This window comes from Pseudorasbora parva, chromosome 18 (assembly GCF_024679245.1).
Source record: "Pseudorasbora parva isolate DD20220531a chromosome 18, ASM2467924v1, whole genome shotgun sequence".
Classification (NCBI taxonomy): Eukaryota; Metazoa; Chordata; class Actinopteri; order Cypriniformes; family Gobionidae; genus Pseudorasbora; species Pseudorasbora parva.
This window is the reverse complement of record NC_090189.1, coordinates 29,593,253-29,619,736: the sequence shown is the minus strand read 5'-3', so window position 1 is coordinate 29,619,736 and position 26,484 is coordinate 29,593,253. Positions and strand designations below refer to the sequence as shown.

The 26,484-nt window shown below is 40.8% G+C and overlaps 1 protein-coding gene across 1 annotated transcript; it reads left to right on the top strand.

Annotated features, from left to right (window-relative positions):
- Positions 1-12,371: 12,371 nt before the first annotated feature.
- Positions 12,372-23,996, top strand: vtnb (vitronectin b). The gene is made up of 9 exons (XM_067422660.1): positions 12,372-12,535; positions 12,624-12,743; positions 16,723-16,947; positions 17,038-17,177; positions 19,992-20,148; positions 20,907-21,056; positions 21,134-21,365; positions 21,442-21,599; positions 23,621-23,996. Exons 1-9 carry the CDS (start codon positions 12,481-12,483, stop codon positions 23,740-23,742), a joined length of 1,359 nt encoding a protein of 452 aa, XP_067278761.1. The 5' UTR covers positions 12,372-12,480; the 3' UTR covers positions 23,743-23,996.
- Positions 23,997-26,484: the final 2,488 nt, after the last annotated feature.

Sequence of the window (26,484 nt, the reverse complement as noted above, 5' to 3'; positions counted from 1 at the left end):
GCCGCTGTGGTTCTCTTGTTCTCCTTGCTTGTACATCCTGCCATAACATGTGAAACACAGGGCAATCTCGACCAATCAATACCTGTACTGGCAGGGAAGCCACCACCCCAGCTTGAATTTCATACTTTCCTCTAGTGGTGACAAGTGTTACTGCAGATGTGGGGTAGTTACAGGTGTCCCCATGTACACATGAAACTGGAACTGGGTTTTCTTGTGAGACTTGCTTTGGGTTGACCAACGATTTGTGAATCAGGGTAATCATGCTTCCAGAGTCTAATAAGGCCTCTACATCTTGGCTATTGACTGTTACAGGGCATGTCATGGCTTGGAATGCAGAGGTCCCCAATAAAGCAGCAAAGAGGTTATTCTTCAAGCCACTTGAACTCTCTGCTGTAGGCATCGGCTCGTCTGCCTGATTACACTGCCACGAAATGTGTCCTACTTCCCCACACTTGTAACACGTCCTTAGTTTGTACAAGTTGCTTTCAGCTGGAGACTCTTGCTGGCTGGGCCTTCCCGTCTGTGGACTAGCCCACCTGGGGTTAGGGGCTCTAGGGGACTTTTGTTGGGGCGGTCCACTGAATGGGAACCGTGTGTTCAGCATATCTGCACTGGCTTGAAATCGTTCAATGGCTTCTATCATGTCTTGGGGGGAACTTGGGTTATTCTGACAGACAAATCGTTTGGCTTCAAGGGGTAGGGCTCTCACAAACCTGTCCATCACCAAGAAATCAATAACCTCGGTCGCTGAGTGCCTATCGGGCTCTAACCACTTCTTAGCCAAGCGCATCAACTCATGCATCTGGGTACGGGGTGGCTGTTCTTTCTTGAAGCACCATGCATGGAACCGTTGGGCCCTCCCAAACTCTGTAAGGCCACTACGACTTAGTATTTCTTTCTTTAGGGAGTCATAACTGTTGGCCAGTGTAGGGTTTAGATCTTGGAATGCCTTCTGTGCCTCTCCCGATAAAAATGGTGCCAATAGCTTGGCCCATTGCTCTGTTGGCCATTTTTCTCTGACCGCAGTACTCTCAAAAGCGTGCAGGTAAGCTTCAACATCATCATTCTCTCCCATTTTCGGAATAAAGTCACCAGCCCGTATCTTGCTACCATCTTGAGTTTGTTTCAGTTTCAATTCTTGAACTTTAAGGTTATATGCCCTCTTTTGTTCTTCCAGTAAGGCTGCTTGGATTTGGTGCTGGATTTTACTACTTTCTATCATTGCTTTCAGTAAGTCTTCCATTTTACTATCAATTGACTGGGTACTTAGCTTAGAAAACAGGCCTGTGAGGTCCTCCACTTCACTCTGGAACATCAGCAGTCATCCAAGTGCCCGCATTCTCCACCATATGTGGCACCATGAGAGGTTCAGGATCTTAGCATTGTGCAGGTTCCCTGGACAAACACCACTTCAACAGTTTCTTTAGTATGCAGGCGTGCAATTTTTTAATGATCAAACAAAAAGAGAAGTCAAGTTCAACATCTGTTCACGACAAGACAACTTAATCCTTCTGTGGCTCCCGATCCCTCTCCTTCCACAGCCACACACCCTCACTTATATCCTGTTCCTCATCTCATTAGCTGCACCTGTTCTCTCAGGCAGCCTGGGTTTTGTAGTCCTTAACAGGCCGCCATCTTGCCCCCTCGTGTCCACGTGGGGTACCCTGGGAAGGGTAGTTTTTACAAGACGCCCTCTTGCTCCAGCCATCTTAGAGCAATGTATCTGTCTTCTACCACACGCCCTCTTATGATGCCACAACGGCCGGCTACGAACTACCACGCCCGGCTCGGTCTCGATATGGTGCTGAATCAGGTCGGTACGTCCCGGTAGGGGCGAGAACACGTCGGCGAACTCCGCCTGTAACTTAGATAAATCAGCGAGTTGGAACGGTGAGAGGTGATCTCCACCAGGGGCCAGCGCGACTGATTGTGCTTTGATGCTCGCCTCTGGCCCGAGATCATCCTCTCCCCCGATCACCGTTGCCAACACCACTGATTCCACCTCATTCCATTTTTTAAGGAGATTGAGGTGATAAATTTGACGAGCCCCGTTCCTATCGGATCGTATTACCTCATAATCGAGATCCCCTATTTGTCGTGCGACCTCAAACGGCCCCTGCCACTTTGACATTAATTTGGAGCTCGATGTAGGGAGTAATACAAGTACTTTCTCTCCCGGTGTGAATTTGCGTAGTTTAGTACCCCTGGTTTACGACCGGCTCTGGCGGTCCTGGGCTTGCAACAAATTCTCCCTGGATAGCCGCCCCAGTGTGTGGAGTTTTGTTCGCAAGTCCAGTACATACTGAATTTCGTTTTTCGCCAAAGACAGTCCCTCCTCCCAAGTCTCTCGTAGGACATCGAGCACCCCCCGAGGCTGGCGTCCGTAGAGAAGCTCGAAGGGGGAAAACCCAGTGGAGGCTTGCGGGACCTCCCGCACAGCGAATAAGAGGGGTTCTAACCACTTGTCCCAATTTTTGGCGTCTTCCTGTACGAACTTACGGATCATGGATTTAAGGGTGCGATTAAACCGCTCGACCAAGCCATCCGTTTGTGGGTGATAGACGCTTGTTCGAATGGATTTAATGCCCAATAATCCGTACAGTTCGTGTAACGTACGTGACATAAATGCCGTGCCTTGGTCGGTGAGGATTTCTTTCGGAACCCCCACCCGGGAGATAAGACGAAACAGTGCGTCCGCAACACTCTTTGCTGAAATGTTGCGGAGAGCCACTGTTTCCGGGTATCGTGTTGCGTAGTCCACGATCGCTCTAATGAGCCCGCGTGCGGATCGCTCTAATGGCCCGATGAGGTCCATCCCAATTCTTTCGAAGGGGGCCTGCATTAATGGTAGGGGGCGCAATGGCGCTTTTGGAGCGGCCAGTGGATTTACCAACTGACATTCCGGACAAGACGCGCACCACCTGCGCACGTTGTCATGAATGCCTGGCCAAAAAAATCGGGTCATGAGGCGATCCAGCGTGGCCGCCTGTCCCAAGTGGCCCGCCATCGGATTGGCATGAGCCGCCCGGAAAAGCATTTCCCGGCGGCTCTTAGGAACTAACAACTGGGTTGTATCCATTTTTGTCTGAGTGTCTTGGGTCACTCGATACAACCGGCCTTTTAGTATGGCAAAATAGGGATAGGTGACGGGCAAGGCGGGTTGGAGAGACTGGCCGTCGATGGATCGGAATCTGTTGGAAGGCGTGTTTGAGGGTCTCATCCTGTGACTGTTCCAGAGGAAAGTCATCGCGGTCCGAGAGAATCAGTCTCTCGATCCCGCTCAGTTCCTCTGGAGCCGTCCCCAGTGGTCCTGTCTCAGTCTCCCCAACCTGCACTCGCGCCGTCCCTATCCGAGCCTTTTTCCCCCAAGCGGCATCCGCACATAACGACCCCAATAAAACCGAAAATGCGGGCCAATTTGTCCCCAAAATTAGCGGATGCCGGAGGTGAGGACTAACCGCCACCTCTACGCTATGCTTTTCTCCCCTAAACTGAATCGTGATTGGGACAACCGGATACTCCACCACATCCCCGTGCATACACCGCACCTTAACCACACGGCTTGTATCCAATGCCCCCGGCTGCATCAGGCTTTGATCGATCGAGGTTTGGTTACATCCTGAATCCACCAAGGCCTGATATGTACCCCCCTTGATACTCACGGGTATTTGGTACTCTCCTGCCTGATCGGGGGTGGCCTGCGGGACGTCCGGAACCCGGATCATTGTCCCGATGTCCATCCTCGGACACCGGTCCACAAAATGATCCGGACTCCCCGCAACGCCAGCAGGCCAGCCCTGTGGGTTGGACAATGGACGTGGAGAGAAGGAGGAACCGGAAGCATGGTCCCCTCCCGCCCCCCTCAGCCCCGCCCCCCTGGACGGGGCCCTCGAATTCCCGAACTGCCCCGGGCCCATACCTCCCCGGCCTCGGGGAGGAATACGAGGGGGGCCCGGTGGGCGGGTCCTAGGGAGAGGGACAGGGCGAGAGAGAGAGACAGAAGGGAGAGAGAGAGAAGCAGAGGTGGGAGAGAGAGAGGCAGATGTTAGAGGGGGTTCGCTGACCCCAGGGCACTCCACCATGTGGTCCTCCGCCAGATGGATGGCCGTCTCCAGCGACGTGGGCCGGTGGCACTGGACCCACTCGGCGGTTCGCTTGCGGAGCCGAGCGATGAACTGCTCCAGCACCACCAGATCGACAATGTGGTCCACGTCGCTTCCGCCGGCCAATAGCCACTTGCGGCAGGAGTCCCGGAGCTGCTGGGCCATCGCGAAGGGCCGGCCGGTCTCGCCCCAGTCCAGGGAGCGGAAGCGCTGACGGTGCTGCTCTGGAGACCGACCGACCCGCTGGATGATGGCCTTCTTCAGAACTTCATAGACCAGGAGATTCGCCACCGGTAGTTGTTGGGCAGCCGCCTGGGCTTCTTCGGATAGTAGGGGGATGAGGCGCACCGGCCACTGTGCACGGGGCCACCCGCAGGCCTCCGCCGTCTTTTGGAATAATTCCAGGAAGGCCTCGGGATCGTCCTGCGGTCCCATCTTGTGCAACGGCACGTGAACCGGTGCGCCGGTCTGCCCGGCAGCTTCGGCGCGAGCCTCCCGGTCGAGCCAGCTCCGGAACCTCTCGCGGTCCTCCTGCTGGCCTTGGACGATTGCCGCGAATCTTCGTTCCTGGTCTGTCCTAAGGTCCAGCAGTGCCTGATGTTGCTCGCGGTGTAGGACCGCGAGGGACGAGATGATCTCCGCAAGTGGGGTGGAGGACGGTGTTTGCATGGCGGCGGCGCGGCCCTACTTCCTTCCCGGGTTTCGGCACCAGTGTAACAAAGTTCGATAAGGAAGGAAGGAAGAGGACAAAGGGGTCGGCTTTGGACTGCTGACGTCTTTTATTTAACTCAAAACAATAACGCGCACACTTCAGGGTGACTCTTTTCTTCATTCACTCAATAACTCTTCACTTCCAGCTTCCGGGTCAACTCAGAGTCTCAGGGGGTGCGTCAGCAGTCCGTCTCTCTCTCTCTCTTGCTTCCGATTCCGCCAGCGTTTTAACCTCTCTCTACGCCCATTACTGGAACAAGAGACAGGTGTTATCAATCTGCGTCCAACCCACTCACTTACCGCTCGTCCCGCGGCCCTCTCTCCCGCTGCAGACCTCGCTGAACCACGCCCCCCTTGCCACACTAAGTATCACCTGTGTCCATAACCTCTGATAATAAACTTTGCACTTGCACTAATCCTTCTGTGTCCTCGTCTGTATCTGACAGCAGTAGGCTAGCTGGAGCCATTTACCTCCAGTCTTTGTGCTAAGCTAGGTTAGCGGTGGGAGCGTCAGACAGAGTTCGGCACACATGAAGATGAGACTGGTATGTATGGACTTTTCTTTTCTTTTCTTTTCTTTTCTTTTCTTTTCTTTTCTTTTCTTTTCTTTTCTTTTCTTTTCTTTTCTTTTCTTTTCTTTTCTTTTCTTTTCTTTTCTTTTGCATAAAAAATGTTTTGAACCTTCCCAGTTAGGCTTTTATAGTTGCATAACTTCACTTTTAAAATGTTCATAGTTTTATATAGCCTTGTGCAAGAGCAATATGGATTTTATTTTACTTTTCACAAACCTAAGATAAGGGTTTATGAATGTTGCATACATAATTCAGTCTTTTCGTGAAACCCAATTGATGCATTACACTGCTGTGCTAAGCTGGATTACTGTAATAAATTAATAAGTAATGAACTGATCAGCAAAGCATGTGATACACCTGATAATCTTCAGTTCAGTACAGACGGACACAAGTGCTTTAACTTACACTTTTATCAACATTAATTAGTAATCTTCACAGACTTTGATCTCTCCGTTTTTAATCAATATGGACTTAATGTGGAAATTAAATTAAGAATGACCAGTTTCATCTTTAAAGCCCATTGACCAAGACAATGGAAATCTTTCATCTATTATAAAAAGATCCAACATATACATTTGCCCAAAGCTTTGAACTTCTTTTAACAATTCTGTTCCTTGAAGATAAAGCTCTTGCGTTACATAATCTCACTTACACAACCTTTGGAGTGTATGTACAGCGTGATGTGAGGACATGATGTGAGGAAAGCATAATAAAACCTTAACTTTACCCAAATACTACAGTTTAAAAGCCTCACTATATATTTTACATTCATAGTAAGTAATTCATGCATGTTACAGTTTCAGGTTCTTCTTCCTTGTCTAGGTTCCCTATAAGTGTCTATAATGCTCTCACTTTACAAGGTCATAATAACAGTAGCTTTATGGAGCTGTTCGGCATTATTATAGATGATCTTTAGTACACTGAGCTTTGACGATAGACAACCGACCATGGGTGCGGCCGGGCTCTGTATTCATCTTTATAGCTGTCTAGCAGACGCCAAGTCTTCCAAAACAGTCAAGTGGGAAATAATTTCAAGGTCATTAAACTTTTTGATTCTGAATACATGCACCCCCCCTTGAGGAATCCTTGTGGAATTTAGTATTTCTACACATACTCTGGGTCATAATTCACGTCAAAGATCTAACGTTTGACAAAAAACATCAGGGTTCGCCTGAGATATTCTGAATATTACATGACATAACAATTACACTCAATTGGACATTATTTTTTAGAGGCTGTATATGGTTTAGGTCAAGATAATACTTTTAATGACTTCCTTGTCCCTGAATTTGAACTATTATCTTTTTTTCAATGACCCACTAATGGATTTTGACCTCAATAAAAGACAAAGTCCATTCATTCTACATTATTATCTAGCTTACCTATAGCAATTTTGTGCTATTTCTGAATAATAACATCTGGCAGGACATCAAGTTACAGCCTGAAAAGAAATATCAAAACGTGATACGAGTTATCTGAGATACTAAGTTTATCCAGTACAAATTAATAATTACTTCCTAAAATCTAACCTAAGCATGATACTAAAAATTAACATAATTTTATTTTGAATTACTTTCAGATGAACTTAGTCACATTAAGTCAATGTTTCCGTTTCTAGCCCAACCACACCGCTAAAATCAGATGTTTTGTTTATGGGAATATTGTTGGGTTACAGTCGTAACCTGAGACATCTTTCAGTCTATCAGTAACACATCAATACAACAATATATACAGTGCCTTGCGAAAGTATTCGGCCCCCTTGAACTTTGCGACCTTTTGCCACATTTCAGGCTTCAAACAATGATATGAAATTGTAATTTTTTTGTGAAGAATCAACAACAAGTGGGACACAATCATGAAGTGGAAGGAAATTTATTGGATATTTCAAACTTTTTTAACAAATCAAAAACTGAAAAATTGGGCGTGCCCAATTGGGCACGAATTGGGCACGAATTGAAAAATTGGGCGTGTCCGTCCCTTATGCGGTCCCTTAAGTTAATACTTTGTAGCGCCACCTTTTGCTGCGATTACAGCTGTAAGTCGCTTGGGGTATGTCTCTATCAGTTTTGCACATCGAGAGACTGAAATTTTTGCCCATTCCTCATTGCAGAACAGCTCGAGCTCAGTGAGGTTGGATGGAGAGCGTTTGTGAACAGTAGTTTTCAGTTTTTTCCACAGATTCTCGATTGGATTCAGGTCTGGACTTTGACTTGGCCATTCTAACACCTGGATATGTTTATTTTTGAACCATTCCATTGTAGATTTTGTTTTATGTTTTGGATCATTGTCTTGTTGGAAGACAAATCTCCGTCCCAGTCCCAGGTCTTTTGCAGACTCCATCAGGTTTTCTTCCAGAATGGTCCTGTATTTGGCTCCATCCATCTTCCCATCAATTTTAACCATCTTCCCTGTCCCTGCTGAAGAAAAGCAGGCCCAAACCATGATGCTGCCACCACCATGTTTGACAGTGGGGATGGTTTGTTCAGGGTGATGAGCTTTGTTGCTTTTACGGCAAACACAACGTTTTGCATTGTTGCCAAAAAGTTCAATTTTGGTTTCATCTGACCAGAGCACCTTCTTCCACATGTTTGGTGTGTCTCCCAGGTGGCTTGTGGCAAACTTTAAACAACACTTTTTTATGGATATCTTTAAGAAAGGGCTTTCTTCTTGCCACTCTTCCATAAAGGCCAGATTTGTGCAGTATACGACTGATTGTTGTCCTTTGGACAGAGTCTCCCACCTCAGCTGTAGATCTCTGCAGTTCATCCAGAGTAATCATGGGCCTCTTGGCTGCATCTCTGATCAGTCTTCTCCTTGTATGAGCTGAAAGTTTAGAGGGACGGCCAGGTCTTGGTAGATTTGCAGTGGTCTGATATTCCTTCCATTTCAATATTATCGCTTGCACAGTGCTCCTTGGGATGTTTAAATCTTGGGAAATCTTTTTGTATCCAAATTCGGCTTTAAACTTCTCCACAACAGTATCTCGGACCTGCCTGGTGTGTTCCTTGTTCTTCATGATGCTCTCTGCGCTTTAAACGGACCTCTGAGACTATCACAGTGCAGGTGCATTTATACGGAGACTTGATTACACACAGGTGGATTCTATTTATCATCATTAGTCATTTAGGTCAACATTGGATCATTCAGAGATCCTCACTGAACTTCTGGAGTGAGTTTGCTGCACTGAAAGTAAAGCAAGTGTGTCCCACTTGTTGTTGATTTTTCACAAAAAAAGTACAGTTTTTTTATCTTTGTGTTTGAAGCCTGAAATGTGGCAAAAGGTTGCAAAGTTCAAGGGGGCCGAATACTTTCGCAAGGCACTATATATATATATATATATATATATATATATATATATATATATATATATATATATATATATATATATATATATATATATATATATATATATATATATATATATATAATGTATGTCTGCTCTTAACCTTTAACAAAAAATGGGCAAAATAATCTTTAGTCCCAAAATTATTAGTTTACCCAGCCATTGCTTCTCCCCTAACCCCCATCCACCCCAATAATTTAATTTATAGTACATTATGCACAATTCCATATACCTATGCAAAAACAGTGAGTACGGAAAGCTGTGACACTCGTATATTTTACTCAAGTGCTGTCCATTTCTTCTGATCATCCTTGAGATGGTTCTACACCTTCATTTCAGTCCAGCTGTGTTTGATTATACTTGAGTAGGAAAGCCACACACCTGTCTATATAAGACCTTACAGCTCACAGTGCATATCAGAGCAAATGAGAATCATGAGGTCAAAGGAACTGCCTGAAGAGCTCAGAGACAGAACTGTGGCAAAGCACAGATCTGGCCAAGGTTACAAAACAAGTTCTGCTGCACTTAAGGTTCCTAAGAGCACAGTGGCCTCCATAATCCTTAAATGGAAGACGTTTGGGACAACCAGAACCCTTCCTAGAGCTGGCCGTTCGGCCAAACTGAGATACCGGGGGAGAAGTGCCTTGGTGAGAGAGATAAAGGAAAAACCCAAAGATCACTGTGGCTGAGCTCCAGAGATGCAGTCGGGAGATGGGAGAAAGTTGTAGAAAGTCAACCATCACTGCAGCCCTCCACCAGTCGTGGCTTTATGGCCAAGTGGCCCGACAGAAGCCTCTCCTCTGTGCAAGACACATGAAAGCCTGCATGGAGTTTGCTAAAAAGCATCTGAAGGACTCCAAGTTGGTGAGTAATAAGATTTTCTGATCTGATGAGACAAAGATGGAACTTTTTGGCCTTAATTCTAAGCGGAGAAAAACAGACACTGCTCATCACCTGTCCAATACAGTCCAAACAGTGAAGCATGGTGGTGGCAGCATCATGCTGTGGGGGTATTTTTCAGCTGCAGGGACAGGACGACTGGTTGTAATCGAGGGAAAGTATAAATTAGGCGTATGATATACGATGAAATCCCTCTGTAGAAACTTGCAGGATATACAGTTGTGTTCAAAATAATAACAGTGTGTTTAAAAAAGGGAGTAAAGCTAAAAATCTTTATAATAACTTTATTTCAATACACACAAATGCAGTGGGAACAATGTGCATGCTATTCTAAATCAAAACATGAAAAAAGTATACATTTTTTATTACGTTACAGAAAGTAAGGAAAAAGGAATATTACACTGTAAAAAATATTTAGAAAAAAAGTTACCTGGTTGCCTTAATTTTGAGTTCATTGAAATTAGTTCATTGAGTTAATACAATGAACATTTTTTGAGATTCGACAATTGGTAATTGTGTGTGTTTTATTTTTGATGACGCAGTGAAACATGCCAAATAGTGCTATTTTATAGCAATTTTTTTTATGTGGTTCACATACAATAATATTTTGAGTTTCTATTTCCTTCATTTATCTATTTCCTTCATTGTATCAACTCAAATGTTTAATTTCAATAAACTCAAAATTTTAAGGCAACCAGGTAACTTTTTAAGTTAAACCAACAAAAACCAACTCTTTTTTTTAGAGTGTAGGCAGTTCAAAAAATTGCAGTGTCTGCATTTTTCTTTACACCGTAAATTCTAACAAGTTCAGTTTACTTAAAAAAAAGTTTGGAAACCAATTGCCTTACTTTTGCAAAGCAAACTTACAGAGGAAAATGAAGTTAATTTAATAATCAGCTAAAAGTAAAGAAAGCTAACACCTCCCAAGTAAATTAAATAATAAATATTAAGCTAGTTTAATGCCAATTCTAGTTAACATACATTTTTACTAATCTTACTTAAGATTTAACAGTACTTGAGTAATTCCTTTTAACTAACTGTTATATTATGTTCTGCAAACACCTTACTATTATTCTCAGCATAGTTTTTTATCTGTCATTTTCAGATAGGGTGACGTAAACTATGTGCAAAAGTGTAAGAGAAGCAGTAGAAATGAATGTACAGGTTTCCAGACTGAGTTGCAGAGCGAAATCAAACCACCGGCTGATCAGGCTGTTTACCCCTACAGGACGATTGCAGTACATATCACAATTCTTCTGCATTTCTTGGTTTTGCCTCAGCATTTTTGATGTCTCGACACAGGTTTTCTATTGTATTAAGGTCCAGGTATTGGGCTGGCCACTCCATAACATTAATCTTGTTGGTGTGGAACCAATGGGACTTTGCGGGGACTTCTTGTATAGCTTGGCTCTACATAAGCGTCTTCTAATTGTTACAGGACTCACAGGTAAATTTAGAGTTCATTTGATCACAATAAACAATTGACATAAAATCAAACCAGAAAGTCAGAACATAAATATCAGTAATACAGTGCAGTATAAAAAAAGAGAAAGTAGTTAAAAAAGAAGCAATATGTCAACAACAGAAATGATTGCGATACCAGCAGCAAGCAGCCATATCACCCTGTATCCCAAGACTGGTTTCCCACTGAAGCTAAGCAGGGCTGAGCCTGGTCAGTACCTGGATGGGAGACCAACTGGGAAAACCAGGTAGTTGCTGGTAGAGGTGTTAGTGAGGCCAGCAGGGGGTGCTCACCCTGTGGTCTGTGTGGGTCCTAATGCCCCAGTATAGTGATGGGGGCACTACTGTCAAAGAGCACCGTCCTTCGGATGAGACGTTAAACCGAGGTCCTGACTCTGTGTGGTCATTAAAAATCCCATGGCACTTCTCGTAAAAGAGTAGGGGTGTAACCCCAGTGTGCTGGCCAAATTCCCCTCGATTGGCCCTTACCAATCATAGCCTCCTAATAATCCCCATCCACTGAATTGGCTCTATCACCCTCTCTCCTCTCCACCTATCGCTGGTGTGTGGTGAGCGCACTGGCGCCGTTGTACTTTGGTTGCCGTCACATCATCCAAGTGGATGCTGCACACTGGTGGTGGATGAGGAGAGATCCCTGACATGAGTGTAAAGCGCTTTGGGTGTACAGTAGTACATATGAAAATGCTGTATTAATTAATTCATTCATTCATTAATTCATACCAATTTACTGATACTACGTTTACTAATCGAGTTTAGATGTTTATAGTTCTTATTCCTGCAATTATTTCAGCACCTTGGTCACTACACCTGTCATATGTACTGAACAGATCTTTTGATGCAAATATTTATGTAATGGGGTTGAAGTGAAGACTTTCCTCCAACAGGGCCTGTAGCTCAAGGCTCTATATACAGTTGTTAAAAGTCGTAATAATATCTAATTTTGAACTCAACTAACCATCCGCCATTTCAATACAAACAGCCAGTTGAATTGTTCAGACAGTGAAATCAATAGTAGCCAGCTCAATAGTAGTTCATCACTAGGCCACACAAACAGTCCCACTTTTTATTGTCCTTTTAGCCTTATACTGTACATATCAGACCTCATTTGGTTAAATCTTTGTTAAGCTCTCTTAAATTTATATCAGCTTATAGGCTTTAATCGTAACATGCAGGTTTGTAGACATGTAACAGAGAAACTTTATAGTAATGATTGATTCTTTCAGGCTAAACAAACAGGGGGTGTTGGGTGACTTTTGGAACCATCGATCGGCACAGATGTCTAAACTGTCCTGTGTCCTCGGCCGTTGTTTCACACTGGTGTTTCTAGAGCAGTTTAGGCACTCACTGCTGACAGATGTGGCATTAAAAAATGAAATTTGTGATTTTATTATCCCTTGTTTTGGCGACTTGTTTCGCTGCGGAGGGTAAGTGCCCCACAAACTGCTTCATTATAATTAGACTGCTGGTTTATTCTCATCTTATTGCATTTTATAGCATTTTTTCTCTCTACAGAAACATGCCTGGGACGCTGTCAGAGGGGCTTTGATCCTACAAAGAAATGCCAGTGTGATAGAATGTGCAAGTACTACGGAAGCTGCTGTGAGGATTTTGACAGCACCTGCCGGACTAAAAGTAAGAACTTGATGCACATTCAGATTGTAATTAATGTCAAACTTTTTTTGATGTATTTTATTACTCGCTTTTGCACGGAAATGTTTGAAGTGTGTAAAATGTTTTTGAAAGAAATCTCATACTCACCAAGGATACATGTATTTGATTAAAATATCAAATTGTGAAATAATGGTTGGAAGGGATTAATCATTTTCACACATGAATTGGCTCCTCCGAGTCAGACTTTAAATTCATTCAAAAGTCTTTGGGATGTGCTGGAGGAGACTTTACACAGTGCTGGACTCTTGGATTGTCAATACAAGATCTGGAACAAAAATTGATGCACCTCTTGATGGAAACAACATTTATTTCCATCAAAAGGTGTATCCACTTTTGGTCAAGATCCCCTGAAATATGGCCATGATGTGTCTCCCTGGATACTTAAGAAATGAAAAGCTACGCACTTCATCAGTTAGGTTTGAGAAGAACATATAACATGCTAAAAACATAATAATCATTTTTGGGGATCAGGCAGTATTTAAAAGGTCTCTTTTCTATTTGAATATATTTTAAAAAGCAGTTTATTCATGTGATGGCATTGCTGAATTTTCAGCATCATTATTCCAGTCTTCAGTGTCACATGATCCTTCAGAAAACAATAAAGAACATGTTAAGAAGCTTCAGAAACTGTTGCTGCTTAATAGTTTTGTGGAAATGAATAGTAGTGTAAATTTGAATGTGAATGTTCTATTGTTTTTGAATGTTCTATTGTATTGTTTTTTTGAGTGTGTCTAGTTTTTAAAAAAAGTTCTATAGTTTATTATACAAACTCACAATATAAGTACACCATTTATGGGATGATTTTCTTGAAAAGTGTGAACACTGTAGTGCTACATTGCTCTGTTTGTTTGAGCAGCTTGAGCAGTTCTACACAGCAACACTGGCTCAGGACTTTCTTTTGCCTGACCAATGGCAGATGAGGGGAGTTTTTGGAAACATGTTTACAATAAGGTTTTGCAACAACTATTTGCACTTTTGGCCCTTAGTGGACTTAGAAAATAAACTTTTAAAATATACTTTTCACAGTCCCAGTTTAATTTGTCTGCTAACAATGTGTATACATGCATTATATGACAATTCTGTCTTTTAAAAATAATAATAATGAAAAAATAAACAAAGATAAACTGAGATAGATAACATAACATACGTAACATGAAATTGTTTTTGTCTTTTCTAAAACATTAACATTACCACCAGTTCATTTCCACCTCAATTTTCTCAATTTCTACATTGTCCATGATGGAAATGACGGCCCTTGACATCTTTGTCTTGCTAAAGATAATTCAATTCCTATTTTTTCTTTTTTTGTCATATTTTACTACATAGCCATAAAAAATTCAAACCTAAAATATAGAACATATGCACAATAATAAAAGAGAAGTACTTTTAATGATACACACTATACAACCAGAATGCCAGTGTTGCAAACTATTTCCATTTTAACTGGACATGCAATAGGCTGTTCACAGGTGATATTTACCATAAATCACTGATTTTGCTGTTTTCTTTACACATCACATGTCTCTTATCTTCTTATCTCAAACTTGTAACTTAATAATGATGTTCATGGTGAACAACTGTACTAAACTTTGATAAAACTTTATTACTCACAAAATTGTTTGTTGTTAAAGAAGTGACGATACATACCACAGTCGTCACTTCTTTCACAAAAACAATTGTGTGTGTGTGTGTGTGTGTGTGTGTGTGTGTGTGTGTGTGTGTGTGTGTGTGTGTGTGTGTGTGTGTGTGTGTGTGTGTGTGTGTGCGTAAATATATAAATTAGACAGCAAGTGATCATTTTGTCCTTAAAATTGATGTGTTAGAAGCAGGAAAAATGAGCAAGCATAAGGATTTAGGCGAGTTTGACAAGGGCCAAATTGTGATGGCTAGACAACTGGGTCAAAACTGCAGCTTTTGTGGGGTGTTCCCGGTCTGCAGTGGTCAGTATCTATCAAAAGTGGTCAAAGGAAGGAACAGTGGTGAACCAGCGACAGGGTCATGGGTGGCCAAGGCTCAGTGATGCACGTGGGGAGCGAAGGCTGGCCGGTGTGGTCAGATCAAACAGATGAGCTACTTTAGCTCAAATTACTCAAGAAGTTAATGCTGGTTCTGATAGAAAGGTGTCAGAATACACAGTGCATCAGTTTGTTGCATATGGAGCTGCATAACCGAAGACCAGTCAGGATGCCCTTGCTGACCCCTGCCCACCGCCGAAAGCGGCAACAGTGGGCACGTGAGCATCAGAACTGGACCACAGAGCAATGGAAGAAGGTGGCCTGGTCTGATCAATCACATTTACTTTTACATCATGTGGATGGCCGGGTGCATTTGCGTTCCTGGGGAACACATGGCACCAGAATGCCCTGTGGAAAGAAGGTAAGCCGGCGGAGGCAGTGTGATGCTTTCGGTTCTGCTGGGAAATCTTGGCTCCTGCCATCCATGTGGATGTTACTTTGACACGTACCACCTACCTAAGCATTGTTGCAGACCATGTACACCCTTTCATGGAAACAGTATTCCCTGGTGACTGTGGCCTCTTTCAGCAGGATAATGCTCCCTGCCATAAAGCAAAAATGGTTCAAAAAATTGTTTGAGGAGCACAACGAGTTTGAGGTGTTGAAAATTTCCCAGATCTCAATTCAATTGAGCATCAGGACTTAAAGTATCTGCTGCTAAAATCTTTGTGCCAGACACCAAAGCACACCTTCAGGGGTCTAGTGGAGTCCATGCCTCAATGGGTTAGGGCTGCTTTGGCAGCAAAATGAGGACCAACACAATATTTGGTCATAATGTTATTCCTGATGGTGTATAAATTAATTGATGTACACAAAATAATTATTAATAATTAAAATGTTTCCAAGCACTATTAAGACCAAAAGGATCAACATTTCATTGCACTCCTCACTAAAAAGGAAAATAAATCTAAAATCTTTTATTTTTTATAAAAATCAACCCCTGAAACATACACACACAGAGCTCTACACATTTGTGACCGATAATTACTGCATGTGACTGTGAAAAAATATATAGGTGCACTGGTGCCAGTGATCTGATCGATTCTCATGAATTATGTATAATACAATCTGAATAAAACTACAACTACCAAAATGCATCAACACCGAGCAACAGTTATGTTTCGTACTGCAATTAACTGCTATTCATGACTTCAGTCAGCAGCCTACAAAAAACATGTGCGACGGACTATACTTCAAAGATTGTTTACAAAATGAAACGGGTGTGACTGTTTTATTTTCATATTTATACTTTGTCTGGACTTTTAATTTAAAATATCAAACTTTTAAAGTTAGATTTTTTTACATAGCCTATTTCTAAATTCAAATACATATAGGCCTATCTAAAACATTCATACACCATTATGTACCCATGAGCTGCATTAAACAGAGAAACAAAATAAACAAAATTTCATGCTGAATTCATTTGATTGGTAAAAGTATGATTGTGTTTTGTTGCTCTAACTGAATTTATTGTTTAAATTAACATTTTTAAAACAACTTTTCTATTTTAATTGAAGAAATGGACAAAAGATGATGAATACATTTAATAACATTAGAAAACATAGCTCTTATAATGGTAAAAATGCCCCTGGATATTAATTTAAAGTGGCAAATATCGTCCTGTAATGGGAAACATGTTTACAATTATAATTGGAATGTGTGTTTTGATCAGAAAGTGCTCCTAAAGTTTTTACTGTGCTTCTAAAATCTTTTATTAGGAGCACAAGTGCTCCTCAAGAAAAATGTTAGCATAGATCCCTGAGGAGTAAATCATAAATCAAATCCGTAAAAAAAACAAAAATATTATGGGTCCCATAATGGGACCCATTTATATAGAACATTTTCTTCTAAGAGTGTATACATTTCCTGAAATTCTGTTTGTGAAAAAGGCTGTACTAATTGAATGTTTTAAATTGTCCCTGCAGTTGCCCGTGGTGACATGTTTGACGTGCCTGAGGGGGATCTGACCTCTTCAGTGACACCGACAGAGGAACCGAATGTGACAGTCACCACCTCTCTGCCCCTCACCACCACAACTCCCACTCCTGTGTCTCCTACAATTCCGCCCGATCCAAGCGCGGTCACCTGTAGCGGCCGCACCTTTGACGCCTTCATGCAGCTGAAGAACGGCTCAATCTATGGATTCAGAGGTGAGTTCAGAGGTGGAATGCAATCACTGTGGCTTTTTCTCAGTTCAGGTGCAGTTTGTCTACACAAGCCTCTGTTCATCTGTGTTCCAGGAGACTATTTCTTTGAGTTAGATGACAGATCTGTCATGCCTGGGTATCCCAAACTCATCAAGGATGTGTGGGGCATCTCTGGTCCTATTGATGCTGCTTTCACACGCATCAACTGCCAGGGAAAAACATATATATTCAAGGTCTGTTTATTGATTTTATTTAATATTAAAGAGGACCTATAGCCTAATGCTTTTGTAGATTTTCAGCTTTCTTTAGTGTGTAATGTTGCTGTTTGATCATGTAAAATTTCTGCAAAGTTACAAAGCACAAAGTCCCCTCTAAGTTATTCTCTATGGCCCTGTCTCAAATGGCAGACTTCATGTGAACTTTCGGTCTCGTGGACTTACAATGGGCGTTGTAAAGTCCACGAGACCGCAGGTTGTCCCATTTGTCATTTTGGAACTCAGAAGGGTGTTTGCGATATGCGCCCTCAATGCACATTTATGCCATCCCGGCAGTCAAAGCCGCATTACGTCGTGAAAGTGCGGATTCAGATGAAGACCGTGAGGGTTTAGGGTGGCATTTGGGACAGGGCCTATATCACTGTTTCTGAACGCCCTGAAAGTAGTGATGTTACGTCTGACACCGATGCTCCGAAGCTTGCTTCAAACTTGAACGGTCCTTGCAATGAACCACTGCTTCGGCGCTTGTATTATTATGTCACTAGTCACGTGAAAATGCCTTCTGAAGCAAACACACTGCTTCACTCCTGTAGTGAACCACCTGACTGCTTTGACAGCCCAATCAGTGTTGACAGGTTTGAAACCTGCCCGCTGTATTTCTTATGTGCTTTCACACATGATACTGCCATTAAAAAATATATATATAAATAAATAAAACAAAAAATAAATAAATAAAAAAACACTATAGAAACCATTACTGAAATTCTATTGCATTTAATGGTTTTCATGGGAATTTTATTGGTTGTAATGGGAATTATTGTGGTCTCTACGGGTCTCTTCTGATATGTGTTGGGTTCTGTTGGTGGGGGCATCACATCCTAATGGAATTTGTCCCACACACGAAGAAAAAAAAAATCTGTAGTGGTTTAAATGGTAAAAACCAACGGTTCTTATTGGTATTTAATAGAAACCATTAGAATTCCTGTGATGGTTTCCAGCTTTTTAAAGCTGGTCTGATCTTCTGTCCTTGTCTAAAGAAATAATTACACACACACATCATTATTGTTTTATTATCAAGATGAACACATGAAGTTCATCAGTATCTGTAAAATTCCCCTACATAAACACATAATAAACGGGGCGTTAACATAAGCCTACTTGCATTTTATGGTTGTCAGCTTTGTTGCATTACATTTACTTCACCAGGAGATGGTGCTGCAATTTCTATCTGAATGAAGCTTCGAGTAATGAACCATTTTCGACACAATTGTATCAGAAAGCTTCGAAACGCTTCCTTTGGCCATCACTACCTGAAAGCAGGAAATGATGTCATCACCCTCATGACTTTGTCGCAGATAAATCCTAGTTCACACTGCCCGATTTTTGCCCCGAATTTGAGTCACCGACACACTCTAAAAAATGCTGGGTTAAAAACAACCCAAGTTGGGTTGAAAATGCACCGACCCAACAATTGAGTTGTTTTAACCCAATGGTTGAGTTGTTTTAACCCAGTGGTTGGGTTGTTTTAACCCAGTGGTTGGGTAAATGTTGCTTAAGACAACCCAATTGCTGGGTAAGAACAACTCAACCATTGGGTTAAAACAACCCAATTGTTGGGTCGGTGCATTTTCAACCCAACTTGGGTTGTTTTTAACCCAGCATTTTTTAGAGTGCAGGTTTTGTGAAATCGCCGACAAATGCCCGAGATCATAGGCAGTGTGACTAATCAAAGACTCGATCAGAGAGAATCGCCGACGAGTCGCCGACGCCGGTGAGATATTTGGCATGCTAAATATCTGGACCTGTCGGCGATTGATACTCCTTCGGTGTGAACTGCGTTCTGACTGAAAATCACATCGGCGATGACCGACAGCCAATGAAAGAGTGAGATACAGGGCAGCGAGGTTCAGGGAGGAGTTATAGAGCAGAATATCAGTATTTTAATAGATATATTTACAAATCTATCAAACAGAAACAAAGGCCAAACATTTGCACATCCAGCCACAGCAGCAGCACATTACAAAATTGTTTATTTACCTCAAACTGTCTTTGCAGAACAAAATCCTGACTCCCTCTGTCTCTCCAACAATTTCCTTCGCCATAATCCTTTTTCTTTTTCTCCACAAATCAGCGCACATACAATTTGAAGCAAACTTTGTGCATCATTAATAACAGTTCCAAGTCTCGTGCGAGAACTCCGGTCTGACGCACGTGATCTCGCGGTGTTTACTCGTCACATCTAGTTGGGAAACGTAGTTTGCACCGGAGAGAGAGTTTTCGGCGATTCTTCCTCATGTTCAGTCATGCAGTGTGAACTCCTCTGTCGTCAAACCATCGTGAAGTGTGAACACAGCAGTGACTGAATGATACCCCAGATAGTCATGCAGTGTGAAAAGAGCAGTGACCCGAAGAGTTTAAAAATCGTGCAGTCTGAACTAGGCTTAAGTCTTCTTAAATATCAGATCATTTGAACTTTTATGACAGGGTTAGTTCAGGTTGTAAAATGTCATGTAGTGCGACTCTCCAAAAACATCATAATTATAACTTAATAATACATTTTTAAAATTCGATGTGTTCTTGCGTATTCAAGGTGTAAGAGAAAAGTGTTATTACTTTTTTTACTTGATGGTCTCACCATATGACATTTTGCGATCATTAAAACCTAAAAAAAGAGAAAACTACTTTTTATATTTGTATTTAACTAGATCTTTTTATTTATTTATCAGTATTTATTTATTATGGACACTCACATGTCACCGGCTAAGAAGCTAGTTTGACAGAAATGAAAATATTTAGAGCAAAATGTCAGGTTATGTCATTCCTGAATCACAGGGCAACAAGTACTGGCGTTTTGATGGTGATGTTTTGGATGAAGATTACCCAAGAGACATATCCGTGGGCTTCGAGAAGATTCCAGATGATATTGATGCTGCATTTGCCATCCCAGCTCCAGGTCATCATGGAAGGGAAAAGGTGTATTTTTTTAAAGGTATGCGAAAGTTAAATGAAGGTCATCATTCGCACTCTTGCAAACTATTGTAACTTGAACTTTCAAGCACTTTTATTTTTTTATATAAAGAATTAAAAAAATTATTTAAAAAAATCTTAAATAGAATAGTGTCCTGTCCAAATCTAAAACACAGATGCTAGAGAATACCCATAATGTACTGTGAAGGTTGCACTACATGAATTGAGGATGGCGCCCACAGACAGACAAGTATAAATTCCTTTTTAATTGATTATTAAATTGTTTAATCAGGGTTTATACATAGTTTCAATGACAGGTCTCAAGAGAAATCCTTTCAGTACTACTGGAACAGCCAGTTTCCTAAGGTTCAAATAATTATTAAACAGCAATAACAAACACAAAAGCAGCAGCCACTTGTTTTCATTCACTCCTTCAAGCGGACTTTATTAGTAGACTAATGTAGAGAACAGTGAATGATATAGGGAGCAGTTTTGAGCACAGCCTTAGTGATGGTGCAAGTCATGCAACCATACATTTAGTTTTTTTTGTTTGCATTTAGGCAACAGAAGTTGTACTCATTTGTGAAGATTGATAAAATGTTTAAGCATCATACAATGTTTTGTTTATTTTCTGCAACAATCCAAAAACCTAAGAAAAAATCGTATTGGTTTTTGACGAGGATACTGACAAAAATACGTCATCACTGCAGCACTGATATATTGTTCTGCACCTTATGCAGTGGATTCATTCAAGATCGAATGTTTTCCTTTGTCCCGCAGGGGACCAGTACTACCAATATGAGTTCAAACACCAGCCTTCCCATGAAGAATGTGACCGCATGACCAAGTCTTCACCCTCTGTTGCCTTCACACGTTACACTAACCTGTACTGTGACTTGGATAGCTTGTTTGCTCAGCTCTTTCAAGGCTGTAAGTTTGCATACATAACTTAAGCAGAGGGTTTGATATATATGTCTGGTTTGCTAAAATGTTCCCTGTCCACCCAGTTCAAGGGCATCACAAAGGGCCACGCTTCATTTCCAAAGACTGGATTGGCATCAAACCTCCCATAGATGCTGCAATGGTTGGCCGACTGTATGTAAACCCTGGTCCCTCGCCATCCCCAGGCAGCAGCCTGAGCGGAGGCCGAACCGGACGGAGAAAGAAGACCAAGGGTCGAGGAGCCAGAGTGAGTCGCTCGCTGTTCTGGGAAGACTTTGGATTGGACTATGAGGAAAGGTTAGTTAATTATTGAGGTTTTCTACGAGTATATCTGTACAGGGGATGTATAGATGTATCAATATATGTTATATAGGTATTATGGAGCAGAGAAGCATGGAAAAAAACAGAAAAAGGGCCGTGGAAGACGTCCATCTTTCTTTGACATGAGCTACGAGCCGATGGACTACACTGATGTGGAGTACGTCCAAGAGAAGGCCACTCCTGTGCAGAACGTCTACTTCTTTAAGAAAGGTACTGCATGTCATGATAATGTTCTGTTCATTCTGTTAAAATTAATCCAAAACATATTTATGCTGAAGTTTCATTTTAAGGTGCACTTTGGATAATAATGTTACAAAAGATTTTATCAAAAAATGAGCAGGCTATTAATCAAAGAATCCTAAAAATATTTACTTAAAATAGTAACTTTTACTCAAGTTACTGCACAATGGTATAGCTCTTAACTTCGTCAGACAAATAACAATAATTAATATGATTAGCCTTTTGCTTGACTACATTATCAAACAGCTAATAATGTGTTGCGAATGTTACACAAACCATGTTTCCCTTTCACTAACTCAGTCTGCCTTCTGAAAATCAGAAACGTTTTAAACATCATAGAAAGTCAGTGAAGAAAGCTATAGGGTAAACGTACGTAACATTTTTACAGAATAATTTTATAAATATTAACCTGAAGTGACAACCATCAGTTAAAGGGGTGGTAAAACACATTCTTTTGAAGGCTTAATTGTGTTTGTGGGGTTCACTGTAACGTGTTCATGCTTCGTTAAAAAAAAAAAGCATTATTTTTCATATTTTTTACCTTTATTCTACACAGCTCTGTCCCTCCTTGTAAAAACGGTTTGATGGTTTCCGGGTTCTATGAAGCCGGTCCCTCAAAAAAACGCAATGGGTGCACACTAGATAGCTGGCCCAGTGTGTTGTGATTCGCTAACCGCCTAGTCCACGTTTCTCAGAAACCCCTACCTTTACCGGTAGACTCCTTTTGTATTTTTTGAACGATTATAGCCAAATATCTGTCGCAAGAACTATTAACCCAAAACGAATACTAAACATTAGCTTTACTATAGTAGCCAAATATGCCTGGAGATAAACAATACATAAAAGTGCTAATCAAATAATAATTTACATTAATTCCAAGCAAGTTCGCTGTTGAGATTTAAAAAAAAGTTTGTAACGTTAGGTGTTTGTCAGATAATGTTAAGTGTGAATGAGCATTTAACAAACCCGGTTTGCAGAGCCAAACATTGTTGTCATTTGTTTACTTCCTTGCTACAATGTATAATTTACAGTACGAACTATTACAGAAAAACACATTGACGAAAAATGCTTACAGGTTGTGGCCTGTTTTTAAAGTTGGAACTGCTCCATCTTTAGGGACAAGCCGTTGTGCAAATCCTGCATTGAACTTGCGACGATTGTGGAAGCTTTCCTCCGTAAAATGTGCAGCACAGAGAGCGAGATTTGAGTACTAATTATGAGGGACCGAGTTAAAAATGTATTTTAACCAACTGCAATCCGGATGAAAATAACAGCATTTTGTCGGCATTGCACAACTGACACTCCCAGCCTACTATTTCACAGCAATAAAAAATGGCCTCGTCGCCCTTATTTAATATTTTTGGAGAAGGGGTTTATGTAAATATTGTAGCTGGTGATGTCAGGAACCCTGGAGGAAAAGTCTTTAGTCCCTACCGGCCGTTTGCTGAAGTCCTTAGAAACTGATGTTTTAAAAGCAAATATCTCCCTTTGCTTTAAACTTTGAGCGTTGTAACTTTGCACATGGTGTTTATTCTCAAACAGCAACATTACACACTATCTAAAGTTAACATTACACACTAGCTAACATTGTAACAACCATATGACAACCTAAAATATTGCCTAATATAATAAAAACAAATATCCAAAACAAACTAACATATTTTGTCAATAAAATACAATTATTATCTTTAAAAAAAGGCATTTTTAATAATTCAAAATATACACATGTTTGAGTTTGACAACAGACAAATTGCTAAATACATCTATACAGCATAGTTAAAAACATAATAATAATGAATAATTTCTGAATATTGACTCTCAGTCATTATGCACCCTTTCCTCGTGGTTTCTCAAAAAAAGAAAAAAAAAGAAAAAAAAAATTCCAACTGACACCCTAAAAATGGCAGTGTACAAGTTGGTTTAATGATAATAGAACACTGTATTTATACATTTTTAACATTTGTATTAATATTGTGGCATTGCTCCTCTAGATAAATACTACAGGGTGGACCTGCAGACCAAACGGATTGACTACGTAAACCCTCCTTACCCAAGATCCATTGGCAAATATTGGTTGGGATGTAAGGAAAAGGACATGTCAGAAAAAAGATAAGAAGCAAGGTTTCCATATTTGCATTAATAACAAAGATTTTATTATTGCTTAATTAGAAGCCATTTATGGGGATTAATCAGTACTATCAATATTATAGTTCTCTGTTACATTACAGTTATAACAATGGTTTTGCATGCATTAGGATAAATCTTACATTAAACATATTACTAGGATTCAATATAATGATGTTGAATTAACTCATAAACTGTTCTTGTTAAAAATGCTGAATAATAATAAACTGTCTGTCCCATGTAGCTAGCATTGTCGTATTTTCTGTGCATGTCATGTTTTTATTCATTTATTGAATCCTCTGATTTGTTTACTGAGATAGTTTTACGTCAATTGTATTAATGCATAACTGGTCTTATTGAGCAGGATTCATTAGTGCACACACACACATACAAAAAAACCAAAAAAAAACCTTCTGTCCTATTTTGAATCTGCGCTCTTACTGTTGAAGCTCAGCAGGACTGGATTCCCAGCATGTTTGCTGGGTCACAAACTCTCTTGAGTTCTCTACCCAGGGGTCTCAAAACTCATATTTAGCATAGCACATATAATTCAGATCGCTTTGATGTATAGAGCAACTTTGGTAGATAAATAATATTACACAATACAATGTATCTGGAAGATTAAGGTTTTAGAGATATCTCAGAAGTTGAGGCATTTAACTCATAAAACATATCTCAAAGCATTACTGTTATGAATCATAAAATGAATATCTTGTTTAGTGTACTTGTCAGCGGTTTAAAATAATTATATTATTATATAGAACTATATTGTGTAAGAAAAAGGAATGGAAAATATATATTTTTCTCATGAACCTATATACATTTGAAGTCTCAGTCTAATATAGGTATATCTCAACAAGCTGGAAATTTAAGTGGCAGTTATAAGAGAAAGTATCATTTCCACACCTCTATCTCTTTCTCTCTATCGTGATGATAAGTACATCATCTAGTGGCGCAAATGAGTGTTTCACTCACTGGGACAAGTATGGCAACAAAAAAAGTATAGCAGTAGAGCTATGAGCAATGTTGGGGAAAGTTATACTTTAAAATGTAATGCATTACAATATTGAGTTATTCCTAAAAAAAGTAAAGTTTATGCAAAGTAATGTTACAATACTTTTTACATACCTTACCTCAACTGGACTGAGCTTGCTTGTTTGGTTTAATAACCAAAAAGAAAAGTTCAGTTTTTGGCAAATGTTCACACCAAATGTGAAATGCAAATTCACGCTTGTACAGTAGAGGGCGCAGCTCAAACTGAATTACAGAAAAAAAGGACACAGGAGAAAAAAAGACTTCAGCAATAAAAACAAAAAACAAATGTGATGTTATTCTAAAGTAATTTTTGCTCAATCATAATGGTTGAATTGGATATATATCAAAGAATATTGAAGGTCAGCAGCAGAGACATTCATTCATAACGTGAGATTATACATAAAGTATATTTGTTTAATTTAACATACTTCATTATTGCAAAGCAGGTGTACCTTTCTCCCAATTTCCCTTAACAAAACAAAGTAACTTTCATTACCTAATAGAAAAAGTAACTCAGATAGGCCTATTTTGATGTAAATTTTAAAGTAATGTGCTACTTCACTAGCTACTTGAAAAAGTAATCTGATTAATTAACTACACTACATCTACACGTGACCCCAACACTAGCTTTGAGTGAATAGCAACAAAAAAACAACAACATCTATGCGCATTCACACATGTGTTATATAATGTTTCCTGTACAGTACATATGCGTGTAACACCTCAGACCGGAACAGTTCATCCCTCCACCAGAGGGAGCCATCACCAGAGTTCTAGTTCCTGTCTGTAGCCTCACTTCCTGTTTGTAGCTATAAAAGCCACATGCTTCATTGAACTCTTTGCAAAGAATTGCCAGTTTATTCTGCCTTACCAAGCGGTCACCATTGCTATTGTCTCTTCTACTGTTTTGACCTTCTTGTCTGTTAACAGGATTTTCCCTTTGGCTATCGTTTGGAGTTTGTTTGCTGTCTGCCTGCCTATTGAGTTTCTGAACCCTGCCTGTACTTTGATCACGTCCTTGCCTGTCGTTTTGGGTTGTTATATCTGTTCCTTACTCTTTGGCAATAAAGTCCATCTGCAACATGGATTCTAGTCTGACTTCAGCTATGGGTTCGTAACAATTGGATGATGCGCATGCGCAGTCAACACAAAATGAATGAATCGCTCTCTGAGACAACCTGTTGTTCTCGAGTGATATTAAAGATTTGTTAAAAATGAACGACTCATTCATGATCAACACATGACTAGTGTCGGGTTGAGTGCTCTTAATCAATTAGCAAATATCATCTTTTGAAGTTATGTCTAATAAAATAATCTCAAGATTGAAGAGTCCCTCAAGTTAAGGCGGGGCCGTAGGCGACCTCCTATATTGCCTAATGGAAAGGCATTTTAAATGGAAAGGCTCTGCCTACACTCTTTTACAAAACTTTTACTATACAATCATCTGGTGTTGATCTGAAAAGACAGATGCGACACTTGTTTAGGTGACTCATTGCATCCCTGTATTTTGTTTTGCATTAAATAAAATAATTTTAATCACAGTAATGATTTTATAAATAAAACACACAAACCTGAATTTCATAGAGGAAATGCAGCAATTCTGCAATGCTGAAGGAACTGTTCTGGAGACTGAAGAGGATTCAAACAGCCTGCGCTCACTCAACCGTTGAGCTGTCGGCAGGGAGCGGGGGAGGGG

Coding starts and splice junctions, on each gene's coding strand:
- vtnb (XM_067422660.1), top strand. CDS start 12,481: ATGAAATTTGTGATTTTATTATCCCTTGTTTTGGCGACTTGTTTCGCT. Junction 21,057..21,133: donor TGCTCAGCTCTTTCAAGGCT/GTAAGTTTGCAT, acceptor CTGTCCACCCAG/TTCAAGGGCATCACAAAGGG. Junction 21,366..21,441: donor GGATTGGACTATGAGGAAAG/GTTAGTTAATTA, acceptor TATGTTATATAG/GTATTATGGAGCAGAGAAGC.